This window comes from Myodes glareolus, chromosome 4, assembly GCF_982192425.1.
Source record: "Myodes glareolus chromosome 4, mMyoGla1.1, whole genome shotgun sequence".
In the NCBI taxonomy this organism is placed as follows: domain Eukaryota; kingdom Metazoa; phylum Chordata; class Mammalia; order Rodentia; family Cricetidae; genus Myodes; species Myodes glareolus.
In genome coordinates this window covers 13,581,259-13,598,111 of record NC_142029.1, presented here as the reverse complement: position 1 = coordinate 13,598,111, position 16,853 = coordinate 13,581,259, and the positions used below count along the sequence as shown (strand labels likewise).

Genomic DNA, 16,853 nt, shown 5'->3' with positions numbered 1-16,853 from the left:
GGCTTTATGGGTAAAGTCAGTTGCCACCAAGCCTGATGACTTGAATTCAATTCCTGAGGCCCATATGGTGCAAGGAAAGAAGAGATTCCCAAAAGGTTTCTTCCACACATGCATGTACCAGATAGATAGATAGATAGATAGATAGATAGATAGATAGATAGATAGATAATGATAGATAGATAGAGAGATAGATAGAGAGAGAGATAGAGAGATAGATAGAGATAGATAGTGCTGATAAATAAAACTGAAAAGCTAGGCATGCTCTTGTGTGTCTATAATCTTAGTGCTGAATCACAGTTGGCTACTTGGACTCACTGGCTAGCTAGCCTAGAATATTTGGCAACAAGTTCCAGGCTTCTGAGAGATATGTTTCAATAAAACAAGATTGATGGGGCTGCCAAAATGACTCAGCGTTTAAGAGCACTTACTGTTCTAGAGGATCCCAGTTTGGTTCCTAGAGCCATGTGGTAGCTCACAACCATCTGCAGCTCCATTAATAAATACTAAAACAAAACAAAACCCCAAGGTACTGACCCCTGAGCGATGATACCCAAGGTTGACATCTGGCTTCCACATATGTACACAAATTCATGTGCATTTACATAAACACATGCAAAGACACACAATTGTTTTTAAAATTGAACGTCCTAACAGTCTAATCCAAAAATAATTTGACACATGATAATGAATAATGGTAGAAAAATATTAATATTTTTTTGTAATTAAGTTTTCCTAAGAGCAGAAACGTAAAACAAAAACAAAAAATGCTCTGGTTCATAACTTAGGGTAGTTTTTAAATTTTTTTAATTTTAAAATTCAAAAAAAAATTCAGGGGTCATCCACCTTGGGGTTTTGTTTTGTTTTGGTATTTGTTTAATGAGTGTGCCCCAGTGTATTAGGTACTCTAGGAGCCTGCAGAAGTCAGAAGAGACTTTGGGATCCCCAGGAAATGGAGCTGCACATGGTTGTGAGCTACCACGTGGCTGCTAGGAATCAAACCAGGATCCTCTAGGATTTTAAAATTGTAAAAGTTTTGAATCCAGGGCTGGGTGTTTCTGACACCAAAGGCCCGAGTGCACAAGTTGTGTGCTCAGCTCCAAAGCCGCAGTGAAGCCTTCCAGGCAGCAAAGGTGGGCAGTGCCACAGACACCAAAAATTCAGTGCATTAGTCTTCAATTACTTCTTAGTTATTGTGTATTTGCTAAACTTCTCATGTTTCCCACATTCAGTTATATGACCCCATACGGAGTCCTGATCCACAGTCTAAGAAACTGGATTCTAGGGCTGGAGAGATGGCTCAGAGGTTAAGAGCACTGACTGCTCTTCCAGAGATCCTGAGTTCAATTTTCAGCAACCTCTTGGTGGCTCACAACCATCTGTAATGAGATCTGGTGCCCTCTTCTGGTCTGCAGCATATATGTAGGGAAAACGCTATATACATAATTAATAAATAAATTTTTAAAAAAAGTTGTTTGGCTAGTGAGGGTGGAGGAGAATGGCTGGGGACTTGGTTTTAAGGACCTGAGAGGGAGCGAGAATGACTCCTAGGAGGGCTAGAGAGATGGCTCAGTAGTTAGGAGCACTTGCTACACTTCCAGAAGATTCCCAGTCCCCACATGGCTCACAACTATCTGAAGCTCCAGTTCTAAGGCATCCAGTGCCCTCTTCTGGCTTCTCTGGGCATCAGGCACATATGTGCTGCACAGACGTGCACGTAGGCAAACACACACATGGAGTGGGGCTGGGCTAGACAGAGGCCTCAGCAGTTAAGAGCTCCTGTTCTTGCAGGGACCCACATGGCTACTCATAACCATCTATAACTCCAGGTCCATGGGGATGTGACTCTCTCTTCTGACCTCCATGGGCACTAGGCACATATGTGTTGCACAAACGTACATGCAAACAAAAACTCATAAATCTGAAGAAAAGAAAAACAGAATGGAAAACGGGGCTTGGGAAGAAGGGGAAAGGTGGAGAAACTTGGGGAGAGTATGGGGCCCAGGGTTAGGACACTGAGCTTGATTTAGGGAGTCTCATCATGGTATGTCTGGATGTGAGACTCCGAGGCCTCCTATATTTCTGGTTGTCCACTGGTGCCTTGACCTGGACTTGGGCTGGCTATGGCTGGATCTGTGCACGTGGCCATGCCTGAACCATGTGGGGATACAGGAAAGGTGGCTGAGGTCAGAGCTATTCATTAGGAAGTCAGTCCTGCTCTTGCTAGGCTGCCTGCCATTCTTGGCAAGAACTCTGGGGCCAGACCTGGAGGGCCATGATCCAGATCTGCTACGTCACAGGCAGGTTCTGTGACCTTGGGCATCTCTTCACATTTTTTTCCTACCTCTGATAGCCGTTTCTGAGTTAGATGTGTATCGTCTCCCATGATGATCTGAGAACCTAAGATGAGCGCTCCTGCAATAACCCCAGTTCTGAACCCATCTGTGTCTCTCAGGCTGGGGGTGATCTAGGCCAGGGTAGGGGGGATTCCGGCATCCCGGCAGGAGAGTGGGGTAGGGTGGGGCAGCATTGCTGACCTAAGCCAGTATTAGCCATTATCCTTCTCAGGAATGCTTACTGTCCCACCTGAGAGTCACTCTTTAACGGGGAGGCCAGAGTACACCTTGTCCCCCACCTCTGTGCCCTATTTCTTTGTTCACCCACTACTGTCACCCATGTGTGTCTGTCCTCGACCTGTGGTCTCTGCTCTACTCTACATCCCAGATGGGGGTCTTAACTGGCTGTTTGTAGACCACTGCTGCGCCTACTCGCCAGATGGCTAGGAGGTTTTAAAATGTCCCTTAGATATGTGGCTGTTTTCTCACTTGTTAATGAGTAGCTTGGCCCTTGCCAAGGCACTTGAGTGTTTCTGAGGCTCTGGGAGGTAGCAGTGGCAGCCTGTCTGATTGAGTTTAACCTTCCCCATGTTGGTTAGGAAGGGGCATGGTGTGGGCAAGCCACTCCTCCCAGAGGCGGGTCCTTCCTACGCAGATCGTGCCCTCTTCTGTCAGCTGCACAGAACCCTTCCAGAAAGGGGGTGGGGTGGGGACTGAGCTCTCTGTTCTACCACCTCCATCCCAGGGAGCGGTTTGCCAGCCTCTTCCCTGGAGGCAAGCATTTCTGGGATTTGCTGTTAGGATGGAGCTCTTTTTAGAATATCTCCACACATTTACTCCCAACACTAAGGTGACTTGAAGCAGGTGGACCTTGATGTGTTTGGTGCCAGCCTGTTCTACATAGTGAGCTCCAGGCCAGCCAAGGCTACATAGTGAGACCTCGTCTCAAAAACAAAAAAGAAAGAAAGATCTCAAAAAACCAAAAAGAAAAAAGAAAAAAAAGAAAAAGAAAGAATATATGCACCTCTGGTAGCTTTGTGGGCAAGCCGTTAGTCAGGGAGGGAGCCCATGCCAGCTCAGCTTCTTGAGGCCGTCCTGCCCTCTGAGCCACTCAGAGAATGCTAGCTTGTTTCTCAAGCCTGAACCTCTGTCTGTTCTTTAGACCACACACTACCTTTGTTCAGGTTTTTACCCTGGGAATGCTTCTCCCATCCTGTCTCTTTGTCCGAGGAAACCCAGATTCTCCCCCTCCTTATGTCCAGAAAATTATGTTGTTTGTCTCATTTCGTTCCCACTGCCTCATCCCCATGAGACCAAACTGCTTGGGTTGAGGACAGAAATTATCTTGATGTGTTCTATTATAGAAGGCTTTCAGTGGGCCAGACCCATAGGTCATATGGCCAAGGAATGGCAGTGTCTGCCATTGCCCTGGATCTCCAGGGTGAGCACTGGTAGACAGTAACATGAAGCAGATGTCACCCCAGAGGGAGGCAGCTATTGGTGGCATACAGCACTTTCTAGGAGAGGAATCTGATGTCAGCTCCAGCATGTTCTCAGCCATCACAACAGGTTTCAGGTAGAAACTTCCAGGTTCCTTCTCAGAACACCACTCCAGCAGAGTTCACTGCCAGTAACAAAGTGAGTTTGACATCTTCTAGTGGGCTAGCCTTAGCATGCAGGGCTTCTTCCTGGACTGTGGTTCAAGCCCTAGACCTGTGGCATGACTTCATTCATTTGCTTCTGTCCATGTCTTCACACACCTGTGATCAGGTTGTCCACAGGGCCAGTTAGTCCAACCATAGTGATACTGGGAAGAGAGGACCCAGGGGGTACTTCCTTCTGCAATAGGCAGAAGCGACCTGGTGGTGCCCTTAAGTCGTGGTCCTCGGAGCACTTGAAGATAAACATGTCTTACATGAATGGGGGCTGGGCAGATTTATAGGCTGGTAAGGTGGCTCAGTGGGTCAAGGTGTTTGCCATCAAGATTGGCAACCTGAGCAGTCCCTGGAACCCACACCATAGAGGAAGAGAACCAACCCCTGAAAATTGTCCTAACCTTTTCAGACTCCTGGAAGTTGTCTTCTGACCTCCATGTGCTCTCTGGCATATATGTGCCCCCCCTTCCTCTCCCTCCCTCTCTCTCTACACACACACACACACACACACACACACAAAATGTAAGAAAAATTCCGTCTCATTTAGTACATCACAGACCTGGGCAGTGAGTCTTGTTCCAAGCCTGGTCCAAGGTAGGTTTATTCTGAAGGGATCCAGTGGGTCTCTCTGGAGAGGTCTCTGGACTGGAAGGAATGCCAGAAGGCCTGAGTACTCATCTTGCCCTAGTGTTGGTGACCATCTTTCTTTCATCTCCCTCCAGCTGAACACATGGTTCCATCCATATCCGTGAAGGTGACTGGTGACCATCCAGCTCTGACCAGCTTTGCATTCTTGCCATCTAAGACCTTCCAGCTCTTCCTGCTTGTCATCAAGGACAACCTTGTGTCTGGGATCATGGAGGGCTTTTTTATTGTTGATGTTTTTTAATTTAATTTTATTTTGAGGCAAAGTTTCTCTGTAGCCCTGGCTGTCCTAGACCTCACTATGTAGACCAGGCTGGCTTTGATCTCACAGAGATTTGCCTGCTTCTGCTTCCCGAGTGCTGGGAGGGTTGTGGAGTTTTACGTTCTGCCCAGGAAGGGAGCAGGGAAGAGCAAGTCTCCTGTACCCACACCCCTCAGTCACCTGGCCCTGATTGTCATCCTCACCAGCTCCCCAGGTGACCTGGGCCACAGTAGGAGTGTTCTCCTTGAGCACTGTTTTTTTTTTTTTTTCTTTCTAGGACAGAGAAGATGGGGAGCCACAGACCAAACAGCTCCGAGAAGAGGAGGAAGAAGATGGGAAGCATAGGTAGGCCTATGGGCTCCAGCCACGCCACACTGCCCCGCACTCCCCACCAGCATTTCCCCAGTGCTGAATTCAGAACTGGACACCACTCTCTTGGGTGTCTTGTTCATACCTGAAAAGATCAACTCTGTCACTAGTTAGGACTGTCCCTATATATTCTGTATATGTCCCTATATATAAGATTTTTTTCGCTTACTGTCTAGTTCAATGCTGGTTCTCAACCTTCTTAACACTGTGACCCTTTAATTCAGTTTCCTCATGTTGCGGTGACCTCCCAACCATAAAGTTATTTTTATTGCTACTGTATAACTGTAATTTTGCTACTTTACAAATTATAATGCAAGAGTCTGTAATTGCTGGTGGTCTTAGGTGACCCCCGTGAAAGGATCCGTCACACCCCAAACAACCCAGAGGTTGAGAAATGCTGGTCTCACTCTTAGCTTGCGTTGCATTCTAGCTGTACATTACATCTTTTAGTCTTATCTCTTCTAGCTTGTAAAGCTCTGTCTGGGCCACGTGGTCTACTCACACCTGCCTTCCCAGCCTGGATTTATCCTGTTTGTTTGTCTGTTGGCACAGGGGCTCCTATAGTCCCGACTGGTCTCAACTGTGTAGCCGAGGCAGGTCCTAAACTCCTGATCCTTCTGCTTTCACTTCCAGGTGCCAGGATTTTAGGTGTGCACCACCCTTCCCAGTTTGGAATCACTCTGTTACATTCAGTTTACACATGGAGCTTAGCTCAGAGGCCACTTTTTCCTTCTTTTCGCTTGTACTTCCTTTATAGTTAGAACATTTTTCTTGCTTTGTGAAATACTGTTGTCTGGTTGAGCTGGTTTAAGTTGACTATGCTCAACCTATGTGAGGGGCTTGGCCAGCCTTCTCTTATGGTGGCAGGCATGAGGTCTTCCATCGTCTTTCAAAAAGTGCAGGGAATTCTGCGGGAACCAGCATGTAGAGTGGGGAATAGCTTTGCAGCTGATCTTACATGCCAGAACAGCCTGCTATCCAGGAAGTCATGTTCACCCTGTCCTGCTCAGTTCTCAGCTAGGATATGGCTGCGGTTAGACTTTGCATCTTTATAAACAGATGGCTTGGATTTCCTCTGCCCTGGACAGCGTTCTTCATGCACAGGAACTGCTGCTCAGAGGGTAGGCCTTGATGTCGAAGGTAGGATGGCCCTGTGGGGAGGCAGAGCTCCCCAGAGGAAGCTGAACTGTCATACTGGAACAAGCCTCGCTGGGGTGAAGGAATGTCTCAAAGAGCAGGCCCTCTTCTCTGTCTTCATCTCCTACAGCAGTCAGGAAGCCCTTTCATTTTGTCTTCTTGACAGTCCTTCAAGGTCCTTGCCATCTCTCTTGGGTTCAGAATATGGCAACAGTTCTCTATTCTGAGAGCCTTGTGATGGTAGTCTTCTCCACACTGAGCTATGTGGTTTTGGAAGCCCCTAGCACCTCAGGGCCTCTTTGCCAAATGCTCCCAGACTTGTATGATTTGGGGGTAGATACCTACATGGTCTCTCTCATTCTTAAAATCACTAAATTCTTAAAATCACTTAAAATTCTTAAGTCACTACTTAAAAGCCAGAAGGAAACCTTCTGGCTTGTTCATGGGTTCTCAGTTGCTAGCTGGAGCCTTGATTCTTTCTTCTGAGCTGCCTCTGATAACACTAGACAGTCTCTGTCCATCTCCCTCCTTGCTGAGAAAGAAAGGTCACTGGTGAGTGGTAAGCAGGTCAGTTAGCATGAGACTCTGCTGTTAGACCGTCATGCTACTGAATCTCAGAGGTGGTGCTGCAGCAAAGCAAAGGCAAGTTCAGGATTGAGAATAAATTTAGAAATGATACATGCATACTATTCAGTCTGAGGCAACTTCACAGCCTATCTGCTGGGTGCTATGTGGGGTGCCACTGTAGACACCTGGGAGGCAGCGGTAGGTGGTGGCGTGCTCTAAAGGGACACAGACTGTTGAGAAGAGGAAGTGTGATAAGCTGCTAGATACTGTGAAAAAACAGTGTGAACACGGAGGGAGAGATGGCTGTGGATTAACACTAGTGAAGAGGCAAGGAAACTGGGTCCAAGATGGCTTTAACTGTTTGTAATGTGTGGTTTTATTTTTAAACAGAGATCAAAGGGGAAGGGCAGCCCATCTCACTGTACAGAGAAATGCGGCTTTTCTTGACTGAAGGAGGGTGAGCACATACATTATGACCCTCTACCCTAACTGTGAGAAAGAAGAGGCAGGAGTGCTTAGTTCCAGCTCCTGTGGGTAAAAGGTCCACCGTGTGAGGCCAAATCAAGGCCCCGCTCACTTGCTAGGTTTGCAGAGGTTGTGTGCATTATAGCACTGGACATCTGTCCTTTTGTCCCAACAGCTGAGGACCAAGCATGTCAGATATTGAATTAGGTTCTGTTTGAGCTCACTGTGATTGTGTTGTGCTTCGTGAGTACCGTGCAGCTCGTCTGACTTGGGAATTGGAGGCAGTAGTTAGCAAGGAATTGCACTTTCCTTTGCAGCTCCCAGAGAAAAGCAGACCCTTAGGTCTCAAATGCCTTCAGAGAGCACAGGAAGGCAAGTCTGGGTCTTAGCCAGAGTAACAGGAACCAGACCCTTGGCCTTGACCCTAGACTACCGTGTTTGGGGCCTGAGCCCTTGAGGAAGGGCAGAATGAAGCAAAGGGCAGGTACTCGAGGCTGAAAGGGGCTCCAGCAGAGGCCTGTGGATTCCAGCAGAGACCTGTGGATTCCAGCAGACCAGATAGCCACAGTTCCCTTGGGGAGAAAGGGTGATCCTCAGCTTCATTGGAGGGCTGGCCTCTGAGACTGATCACTAGTGAGCACGTTGACTTCTTGGGCCCCTTGGAGGTGAACAGTCTGCTACTGTCCAGGTGAGCTGGAGGGCAAGCCTGGGGGACAGCAGCCCTGAGTGTCTTATGGGAACTGTCTGCTTAGGCTGTCTTTCGCTGAGGGACAAGACAAGGCCTTGTGGAAAGTGTGCCTTGAGTTAGACATGGAATTCAGAGGGTAGAATTTGGGTAGTTGGGCCCAGGGTGGGTAGTGCAAGCCCTGACTGGGCAGACATAGCTAGCTCTTCAACGCCTAGGATCTCTACTCATGCGCCGTGGCCCCAGGTTTACACCCTGTCAGTGGAGGTCCACCCTGGGAATGATGCTGAAGGACTCAGGATCTGCACCTGAGCTCCAGGCTGGATGTACAAGGCTGAGTTGTGCCTGGTGCCTCCTCACGCAGACTCTCACGGTGAGAAGAAGGTCGTGTCTCACAGTGAGAAGAAGGCCGTCTCTCTCTCTCTCTCTCTCTCTCTCTCTCTCTCTCTCTCTCTCTCTCTCTCTCTCTCTCTCACCTTCCTTCCTCATTGCTCTTTCTCCCTGACCTGGGGCTCCTCCTCAGCCATTCCATCATACACTGCCACCCAGCTGTGAACTCTGACCACCAGATGACCCCAGGGACCTGCTGTCTGTGAGCACCTGTGTGCTGGCAAGAGTGCAAGATCTACCTGGCCCAATTCCCCTGCAGGTCACTTGGCACTGCTTACCCAGGTCTGCTTGCCTTGACACTGCACAGACACTTGGCTGGTGGCCATTTCAATTGATTTGAACAACTAGATCATCATGCAGTTTAAAAACTTTTTTTTCAACAATAGGCCCTGAAAGAGTAGGATCCAAGCAGATAGAGTGGACTTGGGATTTGAAAGTCACATCCAACTTAGGGGTCAGGGCTTGCAAATTATTAGCTCTTTGACCCTAGGGTGAGTCACATTGCCTCACTGAGCCTCTGTATCTTCAGCTGAACAATCGGGAATGAAAGAAAACTGATGGGGAACTAATACCCGTGTGGGGCTCTGAGAAGCAGGAAGACACTTGGAGGCCCTCCCTCCCAACAGGGTTACCTACAAACACAGCTTAAATCCGCCTTAACTTTTAGAGAACACATGTGCTAACATTACAGCTAGGACAGTAGCTGGGGAAACAGCGAGGTGGGTGCATGGGAGTAAAAATGAGCATGTGTGGCCCAGAGAGGAAGGGGTAGGAGCTAGTGCAAAACTTCATTTACTTGGTAGATTGTTTACTCTTGGAAGTAAGCCACGTGGCCTCATTTCACAGTCAGCTGTCCAGCTAGAAACATTGCAAGGCCAGGGTTATGAAGCTGAGGCTATGAAGCACTCTAGGGTCCCTGTCCCCACTTCCTGAGCCAGTCTGGTGTTCATGGCTTGCCCATAGGTGGACTCCTAGCTCAAGTCACTACCCAGTTGCCCCATAAGACTTTTTTCCAGAATTGTTTTGGTTGTTCTAGTCCTTTCTTTCCTTATAAACTTAACAGTCAATCTGGATGTTGGTGGCTCACACCCAGCATCCCGGCACTTGCAAGGCTGAGGCAGGAGGATTGTTGTGGCTACAGTATGAGACTGTCTCTGAATTCTTCTCTGCTCCTGCCCTCTTTAACAACCAGCTTGTGAATATCTACAAAGAAAAGAAAACGACTTGCTAGCATTTTTTTTATTAGACTTTCATTGAATCAGTGGGTCAGAAATTCTATTTTTTTTTTCTAGGATAAATCTTGTCTAATCTCCCCTACAAACAAACCTGTAGCAGGAAAGAGTGAGCCCCAAGGTCATCAGGCTCAGGCCAGGCTTGTGGGGTCGGTGGGGGGCGCACCTCTGGCCCCCAGAGGTCACTGTGCTTTCTCTCCTGTCCCAGCCAGCCTCCTTGTGGCTAAACCTGCTGGGACATCTGGGGTTCACCATGGAGGCAGTCATCCCCAGGGCCCCTGCTTACTGCAGAGGTTTTGCTGGAAAACTGGCCTTAAAAAAAGTGGTGCTCTTGTCAGCTACCTTTGCTTCCTGAAGGCAAGCCCTCCCTGCTAGGTGCCTCAAGGCTCCACCTTATAGAGGGTATTTTGCAGTTTTTACTAACCTGTGGGTCATGAACCCACTGGGGGAGGGGGTGTCGAAGACCCTTTCACTGAGGTCATATATCAGATATTTCCTTACAGTTCATAAATAATAGCCGTAGTCATGAAGTAGCAGGGAAATAATTTTATGGCTAGGTCACCACAATATGAGGAACTGTATTAAAGAGTCACAGCATTAGGAAGGTTGAGAACCATTGGTCTATGAAGTAGGATAGGGGAGGTGTCCCGCGCTTATCTGCGAAACCCACTCTTCAATACGGGTGCGTGGGTGCGTGCTTCACGAACCGAACCGCGAGTCTGGACCAATATCCTAGGAGTTGAAAACAGACACACGACACACAGAGAGACCGATCATTTGCCCAAAGGGTAAATGTCAACTTTATTCAGCACACGTAGGCTTATATACTTGGAGGCAAGAGGACGAGAGCCCCCTCCCACCTGGGAGTGAGAAGAGGGGTGTTGGCTGCATGGTGTCAGAGGCCTGAGCCTCCATGCAGGGGGTATCGAGCTGGGAACCCTGACAGACAGATGGGAGGAGATTTAGGGCGCCTGTGAGGACCTTCCTTAGCAGGTGAAATTATCATAGCAATGACAGAAACAAGGCTTTGAACTAATTCCCTCTGGCTGGCAGAATGAGCAGGGGGGAAGCTAAGCTGGTTAGCGTAAACAATTCTTGCATCCTGTGCTTTGGCCTCGAGGAACAGGGAAGACAGGGCCCTACAGGAAGGCACAAAATACTATATCTGACACAGGAGTGTACCATGCCGAATGCCTAAACAAGTAGGTCCCAACAACTTCCCAGCACCTTTGGATTCTGGTCTTTGTTGGATTTTGTGCTAGGACTCAAATCCCCGGTTCTGCTCACTCTACAATTGAACCATCTGGCATATATTCCCCACCCTTGGATCCAGGTCCCTAGATCCAACAGATCTCAGTGGTTTCCCCCTTGGAGTTAGTGATCCACATTAGGGAGGACACTAGGCCACTGGTCTGCCTTCCCCAGGGTGGAAAAGGTGGTCCCCGGTTCCATGTGTGTTTGACTCTTGAAGACAGTGATCCTGCCCTGCTGAGACCCAGCCCCAGGCTTGGTGCCTTTAGTCTGGCAAATGCTTTTGCATGTCGGTCCCAGGGTCCTTACACCAAGGTGTGTCTTGGTGACCACAAGGGCTACTCCCACCTTCAGACTGCAGGTACCCTGTCACCAGGCAGTGGTATGGCTCTGATTCCCTTCTTTCACCAAAGCTACAACCTGGAAACAGCACGCAGTATCCCATTTCCTGATTTAATTCTCAGGAGCCGGCTGGGAATTGGGAAGAATAAACTAAGAAAGCACTTGTTTAAGACCAGCGGTGAAGCTGACTCACCTGTGACCTGCAGTGGGCATGTGTAGAAGAGTGTGGGAGCTTCGCTGGGGCCTTCCCTTTCTGTTTGAAAAAAAAAAATCCTATCTTATGTGTCACAATCTTGGGTGCTTTCAGAGTCCCTTTCTGAGATCTGGCCTCTCCGGCTGGGTGTGGTGTATAGGTGCGGTAACCGCAGTCAGGCAGGTGAACTTGGCTAAAACCTCCCAAATGAAAGGCGGTAGGACTGACTCTGGGCCTTCCCTGCATCCTAGCTCATGCTTAGGGTGGGAACAGTGAGCTCATGCGTGCTTCTGTGTCACCAGTGAGAAAATGAAGCTGCTCTGCCCTCTGCCTAGTCCCTCCCTGCTTTACATGATCCTGCCCCGCCCTCCTGACTTTCAGTGCTACTCCGCACAGGAACGAATCCAGACCCTGTTCCGCATCCTCTTGGTTCAGGTCTAGGGTGGACTGAAGGATACAGCAGTCCTATAAAGAGTCAGGCATCTGCAGGCCAGGGCAGCCTGCTGGATGAGCACCACTTCCTTCCGCAGTGTTCTGTGAAGTTATGGTTGGGCCCCCGGGTAAGGAGCACTGGACTTTTCCCTGTATTCCTGTTGCCTGACTTCTTTTTGGGGAGACCTGATCAAACAGATAAGGCACCAGTGGCAACAGAGCAAGTGTTCAATCCTAGCCCTGCGTGCTAAACCTGCCTGTTTGTTGGACTTAGATAAGAATGTGGGTGAGAGAGTACTTAAAGGAGCCTGGGTGACCCCACAACAATTGTGTCACTGACTATGCCCACCCCGGCATGTTGGCCTCCCCATAGCTGCACAGATGAAGTTTCCCATCCACCTTCTGTGCACTGTAGCACTCTCATGACCGTGTGCTGCTGGCTGGAGTATGTCCAGCTGGGAAGGGGCTCAGGAGGTATTGTCTGGACTTCCAGGCCCTCCCCATGATGATTATCAACAGGTACCATCTTAAGGACTTATTGGGGGTAATCACAACTGCTCTGCTTAAGATACAATAGCTGTTATGGGAGACAGTATATCCACAATAGCTCCAACCATCTGGGCTTCAAGTAGCCGTTGTGCCAGCTCTCATCTGTGAGCCCTCTGGGAAATAAGCCCTCAACCTTATCTCTCTTTGTTTTTGCCTTCATCCTCGCCTTCGTCATCGTCCTCCTCCTTTTTTTTGTTTCTTTGTTAGGTATTATGTATACAATATTCTGTCTGCGTGTATGCCTGCAGGCCAGAAGAGGGCACCAGACCTCATTACAGATGGTTATGAGCCACCATGTGGTTGCTGGGAATTGAACTCAGGACCTTTGGGAGAGCAGGCAATGCTCTTAACTGCTGAGCCATCTCTCTAGCCCCCCCCCTTTTTGAGACAAGGTTTCTCTGTGTAACCCTGGCTGTCCTGGAACTTGCTATGTTCAGTCCTAGACCAGGCTGGTCTTGAACTTAGAGATCGCCTGCCTCTGCCTCCTGAGTACTGTGATTAAAGGCGTGTGCCACCACATCCAGCCTTATTTCTCCTCTTAAATTTAAATATGTGTACACACACACACACACACACACACACACACACACGCTTACACACACACTTGCTTTGTTTTGGGTTTTTGAGACATTTCATAGCCCTGGCTGCTATGTAATCACAGTGACCTCAGACTCCAGAGAGTCCTCTTGCGTGAACTTACAGGTGTGTGCCATCATACCTGGATTTAAATTTAAATTGCTGTTCAAGTATACATACGATTTTTTTTAATTGTAGAAAATACAGATTTATGGTCAGCTTATCACCTCTCTCAATACAAAATGGCTGAGGTTCTAGCTTAGTGAGCTCTTACATAGTCAAGCCATAGTTTGATCCCAGCACTGAAAAATAAAGAGAAGGACAGATTGACACATTTGTGCATATCCTATTGTTTTATAAATGTTTAATGTAGAATATTTTGACTATTGATCCAGAGAAATAAATTTTCTGTGATTCCTTAATACTTCTAAGTATTGATTTATTTGTTAGCCCTTGATTTTGACATATCTGCTACTTCAGAGAGAGGAACTATGAATATATACATGCGTGTGTCTGGGGATTGAGCTCTATACTATTTTTAGGTAAGATTCTCACTGAACAACATCTCCAACCTGTTTTTCTTTTTTTTAAGATTTATTTTTATTTTATATGTGTGAGGATTTTGCCTACATGTATATATGTATATGTACCATATGCATACAATGCCAAGAAGGTCAGAAGAGGACGTCAGATTCTCCTAGAGCTGGAGCTACAACAGTTGTGGGTGCTGGGAACCAAGCCTGGGTCCTCTGTAGGAGTGGCAAGTGTTCTTAACCACTGACCCATCTCTTGTGCCCTCTTTCTAATTCTTTAAGTACCCATTAGTTGTGGTGTTCAGTGAGATGGGTAGAGAGAATTCAGTGAGTCAGTGAGAGAGTGAGGGTGGGGTTCTGGGTGGTGGTGCTCACTGGGCAGAGTCTGGCTGAACCAGTGACTAGCTTGGAATAGTGCTGGCTCTTTATAAACCATCCTTGGGTACGGTGTACGCACCTGTAATCCTAGCACTCAGGAGGCTAAGGCAGAAGGTTGGGAGATTTCAAAGCCTGTTTTGGGGAGACAGCTGTAGGACTGTCTCTCTGCCTAGGAGTGACACCACCACTGGCCCTTGTAAAGTTCCGTTGGCTGTCATGTAGCCACTTAATGTTCTGAAGGAAAACATTAAGCACCAGCGACAGAAAACATCCCTTTGTTTCCTATTTGCCGTGTCCATGTTCTGATCTCATCTGTATGTCACTTGGGGGCCCTTTACGAGTGGCACTATGATCACACCATCCTGAACTGGTCCCCTTCTCTGGAAGGGTGCTGTTAGCACAGGATTGGGGCTTGGGGTGGTGGTCTGCCTCCTAGCTGTTGCTTCTGTTGCTTCCAGACACTTCTGTGGAGGACATTTTGTTCCACTTGCTGCTGTGGGTTACTGTTTGAATAGTGATCTTCCTAGGGTGGGATCGTGGGTCTTTTACAAGTCAGCCTCGAGAGTACTATCTAAGACTGTTGCCTCTGCCCGTATTTCTGTGGTCAGCAAGGCTTTGTTATTTATTTATATAGAGATGGGTGTGGGGGCCTTGGAGCTGGGCTGTCTCTGTACGTTAGAGATAAAAAACGAGAGCCTTGAGGCTTGGAGGGATGGCGCAGCGAGGCGGGTCAGAGCACTTGTTGCTTTTCCAGGTGGCTGGAGTTCTGTCTTAGGTTGAGACACTTACAATCCTCTGTAACTTCTGCTCTCGGTGTCCAAGCGCCGTCCTCTGACTCCTGAAGACATCCTCACATACATTATATACATTCACACATATACACACACACACATTCAACATGTGCATGTGCACGCACACACATGCATACATACAAGTTAATTTTTTTTTTTTTAATGAAAGCTTTCTGTGGTCAGAATTGCTGTGTTGTCTCTGGGCATTGCTGACCACTGGAACCCTGCAGGCTCATCCTGGCTTTGGCCTTTCTCTTACCATTACCACCACCACTACCATTACTACTACCATTACTTTCTATTATTGTGAGCAGAAATTTATCCTGTTTCTTACTGGCTTCTGAGGGGAACTGGATGATCAGGGGAACCAAGGTGGCCAACTGAAGGCAGCCTTGACCTGTAAGCTTGCCATGAGGATTGGCTGACCCCGTCTTGCCTTCCCTCTACAAGGGTCATGGCAATGGGTAAGTGTGAAATACCCTCAGGACCTATGAGAAGAGAAAAGGGACTAATGCCCACCGGTAGGCAAAAAGCATGGATGCTTGTTTGGATCAGGTACATAATCTCAAAGTTTCCTTTCATTTTTGAGTCTATAGTCCACAAGGAACATTGACCTTCTCTAATTGCTTCTGTGGCACATAGGAAGGTGTAAAAATAAAACACCCTAGAGTGTTTTAGGAGTGATTTCCCCTGAATCTCCAGGCTAGTCCCTGCAGCTGGCCTGGAGGAAGATCTTGCTGTGGTCACTGAGCCTGCCTCAGCACCATTCAGATCTTCTAGATACCAGGGGAGGAGATAGGGGAAGTGGATACAAATGCTGCCTGTTTTAGAAATGGACTCAATAGAGTGTCAGCTTGGACATTGCCCTGTGGCTTGGCCATAAAGATTTGTAGACATTACTTATAAGTAGGCCGTTATGACCTAGCCACATTCCTACTTTGTATCTATGGGATACAGTGGCTTCTTAGCTTACTTCCTTCTGGCTGTACTCTTCCTTAGTTATTAAGTGCCTCTTAAAAAGTAAAGCTCTTCCCTAAGCACCCCATGAATTCCTTTCTGGAGGCAGCATAGACTGAGTGCCAGAGCTTGTCAGGCAGAGCCTAAAACCACATGCATATAGCATGGCTGCCACCGTGAAGGGAGGGGAACACATGTAGGGCAAGGAGGAACTCGAGAGGAGGTGGTTAGTGTCACCTTAGGGTAGGGACATTAGGGGAAGGAGCTAGAGACCTAGGGGGGTTGTTAAGGGAACACAGTTAAGGGAGACCTGAACCATGGGAAACTTAGACTTAGGGGAAGAACCAGAACCCCTGGACCAGAGAGAGTGGAGAGACACTGGAGTGGCCTTTTTGTCTGTTTTGTCTGTAGGGAAATTATCAAGGCTCAGCTCAGGCTCAGGCTGCCAAAGGAGAGGGGCCTTGTGGGAAGTTGAGTGCATGCGGCGCAGGGATGTTAGAAGCTTGGGGCTCACTGGTCTCTTGCCATGCACCTCAGGTGACTGCTATGGACCTTCCTTGTCACAGTCCACCGTCCTGGACCAGCCTCACCTCACCCCTGCTGCCTCTTCCTTTCTCGTGTCCTATAATCCGCTTACTCGGCTGGTTGTCTATAGTAACCAGGTTACTGATTACTTCAGAAATTTTGGAAATTACAGAAAGCCAAGAACAGTTTTAAAAATCTCACGCAGATGTAAGCATGTGTTCCTGTGCATTTCCCATCCCACAGGCAACCCTCCTTTGCAGCCGTCCTTCCCAGTGGTGATGGAATGACCGACCTCAGTACCGCAGCTGTCTGGGTACAGCTTTAGACATCTCCTGCTCTGAGGGATTCGTGTGTTTCAGCATTAGAATAGATTAAAGGAACACCAGGAAATACCTTTCCCCACTCCTGGCTTCTGGGTTGGCGACTTAGCTCTCTCCATGGGTAGACACATCCTTCCCAGCGGGTCTGTCTCTGTACACCATTGACCAGTTTACAGCCTTCCTTCACTTTGCTCTTTGTGTGGTGTGTCTTGGCATTCATTCTAAAAAGGCCATAGAGAGTGTCCTTATTCCTTTGACCTTGTGAC

The 16,853-nt window shown here is 48.1% G+C and overlaps 1 protein-coding gene across 1 annotated transcript in view; it reads left to right on the top strand.

Annotated features, from left to right (window-relative positions):
- Positions 1-16,853, top strand: part of Ccdc12 (coiled-coil domain containing 12) — a 55,403-nt gene that overhangs the window by 29,485 nt on the left and 9,065 nt on the right. Inside the window, exon 3 of the mRNA XM_048424403.2 lies at positions 5,173-5,240. Coding sequence (XP_048280360.2) covers positions 5,173-5,240 — 68 coding nt within the window. The remainder of the gene's footprint in view (positions 1-5,172; positions 5,241-16,853) is intronic.